We start from the raw sequence: 14,256 nt of genomic DNA, 5'->3' as shown, positions 1-14,256 counted from the left end.
GGGTTTGATCTGTCTAGTCAGCTGAATTTTGATTTAATTATAAAGAAAGTTCACAGGAAACAGTGACAGTTTCAAGGGGTATTTCAGCCAGGCATAAAATTCTCTATTACATTAAATAAATTCCAAATTTAAAGTATATACATATATATATAAACATTTATATATATTACCCACAGATATTTTAGCATTACCTCCGTAAGCAGCAGTCTTGTAAATTCTTCGTATGCTGAGCTGCTGGAATTCTTGAAATCATCAGTGAAGTTGTAGTTGAGAATCCTCAGAGTAACACCAAACATCTTGGCCTCTGTAGGACATAATATTAAAAATCATAGTGACAAAGCAGAAGATGAAAGGATTCAGTCAAAACTGAGCAAACAGACCAAAATCTCAGATGATGGAGGGAGAAGGTGAGGAGAAGATTGAGAGAGTTTGGTATTAAACTAAGGAAATAAAGCAAATATTCTACTACAAGCTTCTTATTTAGAAGTGCATTGAGGAGATGCACTTACATTAGGTCTATAAAGATATTTAGGTGCCCAATTAGAACTGCGTGAGAACTGGGTATACATACACCCTCGTGGTCCTGACCCTACATAACTCCTGCGTTTGAGTTACATCCAGGGTTGAATTGCCTCTGAGCTCATCGCTGGACCACCAGTCACAATATTTTTTTTTTTTTCCTGATCTCGGTAGTATGGATATAGTGAATACATTCTTCAACCGAAAATAACAACAAAAACAGTGCATGCCACCTCTCTGTCTGGTGAGCCCTGACAGATAGCATACAGAGCACATGAACCAAAACCACGAGCCAAGGAATCTATAGCTACTTTAACCTATAAAAACAATCTCAGGCTGTTACTCTTTGAACTGATCTTTGCAAAACTTTTATTTTAATAGCTACTATTTTTCTCAAGGGCTCCAACTTCATACCCTGAAGTTCACTCCCCTGTTTCCATAACCACTAGACCTCCTACTTTCCCTTTAGAAAGGGCGTAATTTCCTTCTGACCCAAGCTGGAGTCACCCTTAATCTGATCAAAGGGAAGGCTTTTATGGATAAATATAAACAGCAGCATTCTCACTGTGGCCAGTATTAAACAGCTCACTGCCTGCTTCTGGAAGACAATGGGGAGAGGTTTATTTCTTTATTTCCATGAAGGCTTAGGAAATAATTTAAGGATAAAGGAAAAGCAAAAGTATGTTTGATCAACACACTAGGATCTCAGGTTGCTAGAAGCATGAGCTAATTGAACAAAATTATCCAGGTATTCTGCAAGCTTTCTTACACAGCCCTTGTTATTCCCTTTAATCCTGGTCACTCACAAATATTCAGCTGAATCTGGCCTTCCTCTAGGCACTCTTGTTAGCTCAGCTGAGCCCTTGAGAAACCAGTTGACTGGATTTCTCACTGGCCACAGCCATCAACTGGCAAAACCAGGGCTTGGTGGGAGGTGGGTGCAACAGAATGCAGTGTCAGGCACAAACACACGAAAGCGTTCTGGCTTAGTCTGATATCTGTAATAGCCTAAACCAGCTCCAGCACTGCTTTATCAACTAAGGCCAGAGCTCTGCTGCCTGGCAGTCCAGGTTGCACAAATACTAAGGTAGAGGACACAAAAAGTGCTGAAGGAGGTGGGAAGGTGGGAAATGGAGTTCAAGGAGGACCCAATGGATCATTGCTGAGCTGCAAGTGAATGGAGGGGGGAGAAGGGAAGAGAGAATGTGTGTGTATTTTAAAGTGGCTATTTTTACCTGTTTTAACATTTTGACGAGAGATGCTGGTTTTGCCACAGGTTTCATAGCTGATCTCTACTGAATACATCACACCTGCTTCCAGTTGAGACACATCCATTTTCATTTCCTCTGTCTTCAGGTTCTGTACAATCTCTTTGCCCTTGAACACTTGAACTTGGAAAGTATGGTTCAGAGTAGAAGTGATATGCCAGGACATTTCAAAACCGCTGCTGTTAACGCTGAAGACTCGGTGGTTTCTAACTGTAGAGGGATCTATTGCAGTCCCAAGAAGAGTCATCAAGAAAAATGAACATTTAATCTTTAAAGTATTGTCCTATTGTAAATCCATTACAGAAAAGCTCTTCGATAATCAATAGGGGAAGCTCCTCTTTACATTACATTGGGACAGAACCTTCTCCTCTCACACTATCAGGTCCGTTCATTCATAAACCATCCCACTGGAGTGATTAATTTGGTGCTTACTCTTTTTATTTCCTTTTACTGTAAGTATTTGTATTGGATCTCTAGTAACACTGACAATCAGCCAGAGAGCTACAGGTTCAAGCAACAGGGATAAGTTTGGAATAGTGAATCTGTGTACTCTACAAAAATTGACACCTTCTTTGTTTCTTGTCACTTTAATCATAAAAATGCACCTCTTCAGGCAAAGGCTGCCTTGATTTATGCCTGGAGAAACCCCACAGCTCCGAGCTTATAGAGGCTGGGGACAGAGCAGCAGGCAGCATTTCACCTATTTATGCTACTCTAGTCCAGCGCAATCACTGTCATGTCAATGGGAAAAGACACGACCCTTCAGAGATGATTCCTCCCCTTGAAGGAGGAGGTGGTGCCTAAATTGTGTAGGATTAGTTGCCCTCCAGCAGATCCAGTCCGTCTCTACTAACCAGAGAGAGAGCCCAGACTCTACACGTGTCCTGTAGACAGCTGGGGTCAGGCGAGATGAACATCATCCCCCACACTAACCTAGAGACCATGGCATGCTGCTGCACAACCTCAATTCTTTCATGCTAATGATTAACCTGAGAAAAAAGTTTGTTTTCTTCAATTGTTTCAATAGAACACAGTTGTTTCCATGACTCTGAGGCAGGTGGCTGCCAACCACCCCCAAAGCCATACTGCCCCAGTACTAGAGAGACTTCAGTTTAATTCCTCTAGCTTCAGCTTAGATCAGAAGTTGTGGATGAAGATCAAGAATATCCAGCCTGTCTCTCTGAATTAGGAAAATAACTACTTACAGCTATTTCCACCCATAAGAAGAACAGGGTGTTGTACGAAAGGTTTGTGATAACGCTTGCCTGAAAGGGCTGAAGTCGCCCATATAAAGACAAATCTACAGGGGTTTATTCCCATCAGTCCTTCAGACAGGTATAATGTATAGCAGGAAGAGTATTCACAAAGGCTAACTCCAGTGTAGCACAGCTGTAGCCAACCTCCCTGACTCATGTCCCCCACCAACATCTTCACAGACTCAAAAGCAAGAGGCCCGCATCCTGCTGGCTGTGGCTAGTGGGAGCTCCTGTGGTTGGTTGGTAGCAGATCCTCCCAGACCATGTTCCAGGACAAGCCTGGGATATGCAGTGACAGGGTCCAGGATGAGTGAGTGAGTGATGCTGGCCCCACACAGCCCTCACTGGCATGCTTCTTGTGCTGGAGGATTATCTGGTACAAGTGCTGTGGTGGGACCTGCATTTGAATGGCTCACCAGGCATAGATAGCTCAAGAAGCCCAGTGCATCCATCTCCACTTCCAGAAGGCCAGTTCCCTTCAGTAGCCATGGGAATAACAGTGGGGCTTCTCCAGCAGTCAATTCACAGCACCACAGCCCTTGATCTGAACGTCCCATTGGGGAAGCCTCTCTCCATTTCCGTAGGTAGAGATTCACTCCAAAACTATTACCAGCTTCTGTGAACACCCCTCTGTAACTCAACCAGTCCCAGGAACATAGGATCAAATAGTGGCTGAATTAAGAGCAAGACAATATTCATGCAAATTCAAGGTTACTTACAGCACCCAGTATCTGTAGATTGGTTAGTTATGGACGAGGGCCTCGAATCGCTTACAGGAGCAGAGCTACTGCTGGTGTTAACAGGTTCTAACGCTGAATTTGGAGTAGATGCTGTCATGCCTAGGAGAAAATAGCATTATCAAAGAGTTACAATATTCCTAACAAAGCAAATACAAAATAATACCATTCATGCTTTCTGCAGCTGAAAAGCAGCAATAGATGTAATAGAAATAGAAATTAAAATAAACGTATTATCGTATCACGAAAGCATAAAGTAATACATTATCTTATTTTTGAGATTAGAGGATTGTAAAATTATTTTCTAACTAAGGCATTGGATCTGCAAGCACTTATTTATCTCATTAACTTAAAGCCTATTACCAGGCCCATTGATGTCTGTGGGATCTAAGCACGTGCCTCTATATTTTGCTGAACTGGTACTGCAAAGTATTATTTCACCCATTGCCAAACTGTCTGCCTCCAACAGAGGACTCAGTGACAATGCAGCAGCACAGGGTAGGATTATACCATTGAGTCCTGGCTGCAGTCACACAGTCAAAATCGGAAGGAGACTTTGTGGACAAATAGTGTCATTGATTGTATTTTCCCAGGAAGCTGAGGAGTTGTACTCACAACTGGGTCTGAAACTAGAGGTTTTGGCAGGTGGGTGAGATCAGATGTTGGCAGGTGGGTGAGGACAGCTGAGAGTGAGATAGAGAAACAGCAAGAAACCGTGAAACAAATACACTGCATTTCAATCAGGAATAGCTAACAGCTGGCTGATGTGGCATTTACTCCCAACAGGGGGAGAAGGGGCACTTTATGCTCCAGAAATCTTTGCCTGGCAGGTGATGCCTGAGATAGACCACAAAGTCCTGCAGAAACATTCTCGGTATTTCCCAAGGTGAGACCTATGTTTCTTACCTTCCCTTCTTCCGCTTGGCTGGTGAGGAATGACATCTGCATGTCCATGCTGAGGTTCACAGCTGTAATAACCCTCCAGATTTACGCAGGTGTTCTTCTCAGGACAAGCATTGAATTCAGCATAGGAACATTCATTGACATCTAAGAAGAGGAACACACCTTGCACAAATATTGATAGCAGCATCAAGACTGATCTACAACGTGTGTACACCAGGGTCTGGATATGATAAATTCAGAGTAAATCCGCAGTAACTCTGCTGAAGCAATTCTGGATGTATATGGGAGCAATGAAATTAGAATGCTGCCCTTCCCTGAAAGAGTGATTTCTCTGAAAGTTGGGCTGAGTTTTCCAAAGTAAACACAGAATAAGAAGTGATGACAATGGTGCTTATTGATGTATTTCAGGAGTGAAAATGTCCAGATAACTACATAGTAGTAAGTAGATTAAAATAATTTAAACTGAATATATTTAAATTATTTACCTAACATTTAAAAAGTAAGTAATAATATGCCACAGTAATTAACAGACTATAAATACAACTTCCTAAACATCCCTAAAAACAGAGTATATCTGCTTCCCAAGAAAACACTTTTTTTAAGAGCCTGTTTAATACAGCTAATGATTGTGCTACAAATACGGGCATCTTTGCTTTTTCCTCTGAAGATGCTGTTAGGAGAAAATAAATTTAATTGAGGAATCAGGAATATTCCCCTTCAAATATTTTCTCCAAAGTAATTATTAACTACAAGCTTCTCCTTCCTACAATGGAAAGGTTAGGGCCATATTTACAAAGTTTACAACATCTGCTGTACTATATTTGAAAGTAAATGGAGAGTCATATAGATGAAACCCCAAGTGAAGAGGGATGAAATGCCCTAAAAAAGTTCCCCTCCATCACAGGATTATAATAAATAACCTTGTACTTCTGTATCAATCACTTCATACGTGCGCTTCACGATGTCCTTCAAGGAAGAAGAAACCTGCATGAGCGGAGCTGGTTGATGCAGTCCAATGAGAACCTGGGAGGCCACTGTCCCAGCATATACTTCTGCATGGTTACTCTGAATATGGTGCACGGATGCATTCAAGGGCTCTAATGCACCAGTAATCTGGAAAACAAGGACACAAACCCTTCAGTATCTCGTTCTTTTCTCACACCTCTGTAAGGGCTGTGTTTTTTCTTGATTGCCTCGGACTCTTCCTATCTGTCATGTCAAGGGTAGGGAAATACATGCTATGCTGCTGTTGCATGGCCCTGCAAGCATTGCTGTCATGGCCACTGCTAATCCATGCACATGAGCTTGGTTGTAGGTCAAAAGCAGCACCTTGTCATCTCCCTCAGGCTTGCTTCTGTGGCAAGAATAACGATGAAACACCACTGACCCAGACACACTCCCCTGCTGTAATCCTGGGTTTTCACAGCAGAACTTCTGGCACTGCTGATACCACCCGCCCTGTAGGTCCCAGTGCCATAGATCAGATTTGTCTCTTGAAAGGTTTAACTCAAAACTCCCTTGGTCAAATCATGCTTTGCATGTCTTGAAATCCAGAGCCAGTCGGTCATAGACCGAAAACCGAACTGAGCCAGAGCCGGAGCAAGCATCACGTAGGCAGGGAAAACCCCTGTGTTTCAGAATGTCTCTAAATTGCCCTTGGAAGAGACCTGAAAAATTTCCTAAATAAGCTGATAAATCAATGTTATTTTAGCTGCTTGAGGGTGCAGCTGACATTCAGTAATCAGGAATAAATTAGGGCAAAATACCCCTGATCTGGCAGAACAAAGCAGGAGCGACTAGCTGGCAAGGTTTTGCCCGGCACAGAGGACTATGAAGCAAGTGGTGGTTACTGAGTGACAGAAATGTGGATGAAACAAGCAACACAGGGGAGCGTTTATGTTTGTACATACCATGGAGTGCAAAAGGCGTGAATGATTCAGAAGATGGGAATCCACTATGATTAATTCATTAAAATCCATTTTCACAAGCACTGTCACGTTGTACCAGAATGTTCTTCCTGAAGCGTACAAATGAAAACAGCCAAGTCATCTGGGGTCTGATGCTATAGAAAGCGACAGAGCTATAGGAGGGCTCTAGGAAACCAAAGCAAGCTTTAACTTGGCAAATATGAAGAGCCCACGCACAGCCATCATCTACGGCCTTGTCTGCCATATGCTGCAAGCAGCAGTGCCAATGAAGGAGAAGAAGCCAGGGAAGGTCCTCTGGACCCTGAGCACCCACACACCATTCAGTGCTCATGGGTGCAAGTACTGAAGCTGAACATCCTGGAATTGATCCGAAGCAGCTTCCTGTATTTGTTTTATGGAGAGCTATGGTAACAGTTTTCCTGCCCACTCGCACCCTCAGAAGGAAAACTTACACATATTTCTATTAGGAGCAGTCTTGAATTTATCAGTAACATACCCTCTGGCACTGGATCCACACAGCCTGCTCCTTTGGAAGAGTTGCAGCATTTTTTAAGCCCTGGACATTCAGTATCGAAAGTGCAAGGATAATCAGATGTTTCCATATTCTCCATTGGGCAAGCACCAGGTCTTGAGGCAAATACACTGGATCTATTGAGTGCTAAGTAACGAAAACATTTATGAGAACAAAAATACAGAAAAATGTTTCCATAAAACTGTGCAATTGAATTTATATCAAACACCTCCCCCTCATTTTAGAAGTGCGTCTGTTCTGAGGTTTTCATGGGGAGAAAATAGCAGCCTAAAATACCATTATTTCATTTCAAGAGTGTGAATGTTCTCAGGTTTCTCTCTTGATCATGAAATTTCTGTTCCATAAATTTTGAATTTATAATTTTCCATTGATAATGATGGATAGATGGGGGGTGGGCAGGGAAGAGCGAGAGAGAATGTTTCTAAATGTGATGACAGTAGAAGCACTGCAAAACAGAAAATGCACCCGATGTCAGCTATGACTAATACAAATAATATATAATGAGCAAAGGAAACAGGCAATGTCTGAGCTAGAAATCAGTAGTTTTCATTTAATCTTTTCCTGCAGCAAAGTTAACCATTAGTTGTAGTAATCGAAAATGAGAGTGGAAACACAATGCTGTTCTCAGGTGCACTTGACTGGGTTACACAGAGGGCCAGGAGAGCAGAACTGAGCTTGAGGTCTGCAGCCTGGCAGCACTTGCTCTGTATCAGCCAGCCACCCCGGGATGTCAATAGCCCACACTGGACAGCCTTGTGGAGAGGGCAGCTATGGCAGAAGGTTGCTGTTTCCCAAGCCAAGGGCAGGCAGTGGTCCTGGTTCAATGGCAGCACATACTCTTCTCCACAGGAAAAGAGAAAATATTTCCAAGCTCTACAAACATTACTTTCACCCACACTCTTAAACATAGCTCCAAGCAATGCTCAGCTCTGGCCTTTCCAATCCACCTAAAAGATTTCTCTTTTCCATTTATTTTGTGCCTACAGATTTTTGGTCCTACAAACTCTTGAACTGGGCAAATAAAGTCAGCCAGGAGAAAAATGAAAATGTAAATAATTGCCCTCCTTAACCTTCCCCATGACCAACTCTGCCACCAAAAATCATTTTGAATCAGAGGCCTGGGTTTGCAGTAGGAGGATGGGGGAAAATCAAACCCATGCAACCTTACTCAAGTTACTTCTGGGTCCAGCAAGCCCCAGCAGTCCTATTCTGCCTCCCAGCATGGACCAGAAAACTTTGCTTCTGGCTCTGGGGCTGACATTATGGATTGCTGACATTATGGATTGTTCCCCCAAACAGGTTCTACTACTAGAAAGCCTCTTCCTGATTTCTAAAGACACAATAAGGTGTGATATGGCCTCAGTTGCCCTTAGATGAGTCTCTGACACACTCCCAGTCTCATGCGATTGCTGCATCCCAGCCTCCTGAGCAGGGAGGCTAAGCAGCCTCTCACACTGGGAGCTTGCACAGACATGAACGCCAAGGCATTTTGCTGTATTAGTACATCACCAGTGCTCCTTACTATTCAAACCAGGTGGATCTTGGTAAGCTGGGCCGAAACATATAAATTCCTCTGGCTCTGAGGTTCTGGTGCAGTTCAAGCAGGTTTGAGGTTCAAAGCAGCTTTTTTCCACCTAGGTCTTTTTTTTTTTTTTTGGCATGTTTAACTGCAGTGTAAAAGGTTTAATGAGTCACATGCAATCTCAGAAAACACTATTGAATCCTGGCTGAGTGCCACACTAGCCATTTGTCTAAAATCAAAAGGTCATCATTTTCGCATCAGCGGAAACAGATTCACATCACATTTCTGCCTAATTGTGCCAGATGCACTTTGAAATTCAATTTATGCTCTCCACTTCAATCACATTTGGGACAGTCACCTACCAAGCAACAGTGCCAGCACTGGAAAACAAGCCAGCCAGCTCCTCTGTCAGTTGGATAAAGTACAAGCTTTTCTCCTCTGTTAACTGCATAAATGTACATAAGCAGAAATGTAGCACCCAGTGCTTAGCAATGAAAGGTCAGTTACCAGCCTGCCTGCACGGAAGCCACCGGGTATGCTGTGACCGCAGGACGGGTGGATATCCCAGGAAATAGATGCTGAGGAACACCATTAGCTGAGCCGTAACCCCCTTCCTCTTTCTCCTTGCACCTGGAAGGGACAGGTTTCATCCAGAGGGTGCAGCAGAGCCTGGGACCAACACCCTGCACTCATCTCAGGCATCAGAAGGTGGAGACAAATCCGTGAGGTTAGAGAAAGGGCTCCTGGTAAAGCCTGTTAAAAAGGCAGACTGGTAGTTTTCAACATATGACCCTGTTTACAGGGTCTCTGAGCACTGCTAGACTTAACCGGCTCAGTTCGATGTTTTCCATCCTGATTGCCTGTCCAGGGGTTAATTGGGATGGAGGGCAGCGCCTGGATGTGCTGTGCCAGCATCTGACAAATATTTAACACTCTTCCCTATGAAAAGCCATATCATTCACTAGGACATATTCAGGAGCCATGGCCTGAAATTCAGCAAGGACACAGCTGTTGGACATTGGGGGAACACAGTCTTAGAAGCACAAAAACAGTCTGCACATGCTCAGAGGAAATTTAATGAAATCTAGCCACTGCCACCTCCGGTGGGTTCATCCTGCTAGTATAACCATGCCATGTGCTCTCCCCAGTTGGTGCTCACATTGGCAATCAGTGGAGAGCAGGCAGGAACCCATGGTGAGCCTGCAGCTCGGATAGAACTCAGGGGGCTAATGGATGACTGCGTTAACCCCTGAACCCGTGGGGTTAATGAAGTCATGAGAGGCATGAGGTGAGTAACTGAGTGAAGCAGATAACTTGCAAGGAAAGATTACTAAAAAGGCTGGGACTTTTTGCTGTGTAGAGGGGAAGGCTGAAGGGGATGTGATTGAGATTTACAAAATCCCAAAGGCAGGGATGAAAGGTGAAAGTGAATCTGATATCCACCATAGCCCACAGTAATAAAATGGGTGAAAGTACACACTTCTTTACCCAAATGGGAGTGAACTTCTGCAATTTGTTGGCACAAGGCATGTGGAGACAGACAGCTTCAGTGGGCTCAAAAAAGGACAAGACAATTCCTTGGCAGGACGCCCATAAGCAGACCCCATAGGCAGAGACACCCGTAATCCCACTCCTGCAGCTGCTGCGGGACACAAGGGACCCAAACTGCAGGGCAGCCAGAGACATCTGCTGCTGGGTGAATTCTGGCACCTTCCCACCCCAGGCTGATGCTGCAGTGCTGGTCTCATGTCCCTGGTGACACCACTGCCCAAGCAGGGGGGACAGCTGTGCCACAGCTCCCCATTGCTCTGGTGAGACTCAGCATGAGAACATCTGCACGCAGGCTCCAAAAGGTCCCAGCCCCTCTGAGAAGTTACTTGGGCACCTAAAATGAAATGGGTTTTTACTTTACAGTTGTTTTCCTGAAAAACATAGGAAGTTATGCACACAAAGCATACTGTGTTTAACGCATGGCCTTAACATTGCAAATCAAGTACTCTGAAGTCATGAAACTCCAGGATACAAGTTGTCTGGGCCTTCTTATTTCAAGGTATTTTGTATATATGTGCTTAAAGCCCAGCCTTCATTGCATGCTGATGCACTCTTTTACTCTAGCTGGGGACCAAGCAGGGTTGGACGGCAGATAAGGAAGCTTTCTATTTTCATCTTCTGCAGTAAGGTGGAAGGTGGGCAGCAAATCAGTCACCAGAAGTAACCATACCATTCATTCAAGCAGCTGGAAACTAGCCTGGAGAACTGGACCCTATCTCTGCCTAATAAAAAATCCTGCAAAATGCTGGGAAACTTTTGTACAACAAACTCATAACAACCTGTCAGAGCCATGGGCTTCACAGGTCCAGGAACTGACCTGCAGCCCTGGGACCTGCCTAGCAGTTGGACGACTGCTCACAGTCACCATGGACATGAGGGTCTGCACTCCAACCATACAAGTTGTTAAAGGCAGCACTAAGCACTCTGAAAATGGAAATCAAAATAAATTTAATAAAAAATTAAAACCACACCATAGGTGTCTGAACGTGGGCACACGAAATTGTTTGGTCTCAGTTTCTCTGCAGGTAGTTGCCCAGCTGTGAAAGACAGAGAACCTCTCTCCCTTCCCACAGCCTTTGTGAGGACAAATTGCTGTATGTGAATCGCCCCAAGGTTCACCTAAAGACATGATAAACAAGCAACACAGTGCCAGATCAGTTAATTAAAAGAGTTTACTAATCTGCATGCATAGGCACAAGGAGAGGAAACAAAGGTTGTCCTATTTAATTCTACCTTTAAAATTAATTCTAGTACTTCCTAACTTTATATACTTCTGTTCAATTTTTATTTTAAAAAGTTGTTTGTGTGCATGTGTAATACTATTCTAACGGATTGACAGGCAAATAGCAAGAACTACCAGAGTAACTGGACTAATGACCTAGATATTTTTTCCCAACAGTAAAGAAATAAGAAAAGTGGGGCCTGCCATATACCAGGCAGGAGTAAATGTTTCCTTCTAGGAAGAAAAGGTGGGGAGCAGCCAGGAGCAGGTTGCTGTGAGAGGTCATGGAAACCTTTCCACTCCTAGCAGGATAGAGAGCATGCCAGAACGGATAACGTCAAGAGAAAATAACAGTAGTTCAACAGCATGCCGTGCAGTGATTTCAGCAGTGCCAGTTTTTCTTCTCATCATTTATTTAAGACTGTGTCTAGACAGTGCATTACCATTCATAGAATTTATGACTAATGCCCTGAAAAGCGAAGATACCGGAATAACGTAAACACAGAAATCACATAGAATCCATACAAATGCTTCTATGGTTTAAAATATTCCCAAATTAACTTTGACAGGAAAAGCAGTCAAGGTGACCACAGTATTTCATAGACAAGTCTGCCCAGAATGCCCAACAACAATGTGGCAAGGGCAGAGCAGAAATGCTGCAGCTAAGCTTTACAGACGTACAGATTTGTTAATGTTAGATGAAACAAGCTCATCAACCACTATCAAGCCTAAAATATCCATGCAGATGCTTTTAAAAGGCATAGAATTATACTGGGAAAAAATACTTTAAGTGTTGCCAGGATGCCTTTTTTTTTCCACCCAAGAAGATGGTCTTGTTTTTCAGAGGCTCTGAAACACCTCGAAAATCATGATAGCTCATAGAGTTTCATGTGAAAATAGAGACAACCGTAACTAGCTAGTGACTCTTCAGCATTTAGATGACACAGTTATTTGGCTGGATACAATACGTTAACAATGATGTGTATCTAATTATGCTTTCATTTCTTTTCTCTAGCAAATCATTTTAATAACAAATAAAGTACAATGACCGCTTCTGTCTTCCCATCTTTCTGTTATAAGCATTTTCCTGTGGGACACAATATTCTACAGTAACTTGAAAAAATGCCCGGCAAAAGTTCTTTGGAGATTCATTTTCCAGTGCTCTGAAACAACTTAAAAGTAGGATGAACACATTGTTCTGGACAGATCCCATGACAAGACATATGGCTCATACCCTCTCATGTCACGTTATATGATCTGATGCAGTAGTGGGTTCAGGGACATTCCCACAGATCTGAGCCACAAAAGTCTTATGACCCAAAGCAAGGGCCAGGGCTGCAATAGGACCTTTCATTTTCAATCTCCTGTTACAGTGATGTGACTATGAGTACCAGAACCATAACTTGAAAAGGGGAAATGGAGAAAATGCAATGTCATACCAAAAATAGGAGACAAAATTATGTCCTGCAGAACTTTTTGGGATGCTGGAACAGTCCAATCTTGGCCTAGCTAACCCGAAATTCCTGTTCAGCTTAAAAGCATGTGGCTTTATCCATTTGGAAAAGGAAAAAAAAAAAAAAAAGGTCATTTTCCGCAAGGAATCCCTTCCATCTACATCTCAAGTTCTGCTAAAACTGGTAATTTCTTATTGACAACTGGTAGCCCTGATGTGGGAAGGAGAAAAAGCTTCCATCTTGAGTTGAGTCAAGGATGATTAAGTCTTCCTGAGTAGAATCTTGTTAAAACTCAGAAGTTAGTTAATCAGATCCACCAAAACTTTCATCAGTTTCCAGACCTCCAACATAGCCCTTGGAAGCCCTGAGAAAATGAGCCTTAATGGAGTGTTAATTAGAAAGCAGTTGGTAGTAGCTTGCCATGAGGCCACAGGTTGTTTTACATTAATACCAAAATTGGATTTGCATCCTGAGAACTGACCCTGCCCAAAAACAAAGGAGATGTTATCCTAAGTGCATCCTGAATTACTTTTGAGAGTAAAGCTCCAGTTGTAAATGCAAGCACACCCAGAGCAGGCACAGCACCCGGTAAGGCTGCATGAGTTACTGCACTTGGCCACAGATATTGGCATGAACCGGGACAAGTAGTGAGCTCTTGTAGGGGTAGCAAGTAGCTCTCTTCTTCATGCTTACCTGGAACTTCAGTGGATTTGTGGCTAGGGGTGGCAAAGAACAAGAATTAGGAGCATTAGTCTTTCATGTCTACTCTTTACCATGTAGGACCAAGTTTACTGCAGATTTTTGCAGACTCAATCACTTCAGTGGACAGGAACTTATTGTCCAGAACTGAATTAAGTCTTTAAGTCTCTCAGTTCAGGTGAATCCTCTTCCATCATTTATTTCAACTCTGAATCTGACTAAAACTTACCCAAAGAGCAGTAGAGTCCAACTTGTTCATATCCTTCACAGCAATCTGTAAGAGCGATGGTTTCAGGGACTTCAACAGTATGATACTGCGTTTTATAGTATGTCCGGGGACACACCATCCACGGTATCCATCCTCCACAGGAAGTGCTTTTCTCATAGGACTTTCGGTAAGCAACCATTTTAACCACATTTCTGGTCAGGCTATAGTTACACAGATGGTATCCTAGCAAAGAAAGGCCTTTTTCTAGGGAGCAAAAAAAAAAGACAGGAAGAAAGGGGTCAGCACTAACTTGTTACCCCAGAGTGTAAGTTCCCTGCAGTATCTAGTTAAAAATACTGTTATGATAAAGCAGTGACAGAGTCTACACAGATGAATGATTTCCAGTAAGGCTGATGTTAGGAAGAACATCACTTCAGAAAATGGATGGAAGAAAGAA

At 43.1% G+C, this 14,256-nt stretch overlaps 1 protein-coding gene across 1 annotated transcript in view; it reads right to left on the bottom strand.

Annotated features, from left to right (window-relative positions):
- Positions 1-14,052, bottom strand: part of UMODL1 (uromodulin like 1) — a 43,662-nt gene extending 29,610 nt beyond the window's left edge. Inside the window, exons 1-8 of the mRNA XM_030477896.2 lie at positions 13,821-14,052; positions 7,108-7,269; positions 6,594-6,700; positions 5,604-5,796; positions 4,687-4,827; positions 3,763-3,882; positions 1,755-2,009; positions 192-304 (exon numbers count right to left, since the gene is read on the bottom strand). Of these exons, the coding sequence (XP_030333756.1) occupies positions 192-304; positions 1,755-2,009; positions 3,763-3,882; positions 4,687-4,827; positions 5,604-5,796; positions 6,594-6,700; positions 7,108-7,269; positions 13,821-13,998 (1,269 nt within the window). The 5' untranslated portion in view covers positions 13,999-14,052. The remainder of the gene's footprint in view (positions 1-191; positions 305-1,754; positions 2,010-3,762; positions 3,883-4,686; positions 4,828-5,603; positions 5,797-6,593; positions 6,701-7,107; positions 7,270-13,820) is intronic.
- Positions 14,053-14,256: the final 204 nt, after the last annotated feature.

Source organism: Strigops habroptila, chromosome 2 (genome assembly GCF_004027225.2).
Source record: "Strigops habroptila isolate Jane chromosome 2, bStrHab1.2.pri, whole genome shotgun sequence".
Taxonomy (NCBI): Eukaryota; Metazoa; Chordata; class Aves; order Psittaciformes; family Psittacidae; genus Strigops; species Strigops habroptila.
Note: the sequence above shows the minus strand (reverse complement) of the source record. Positions and strands in the feature narration are given on the sequence as shown.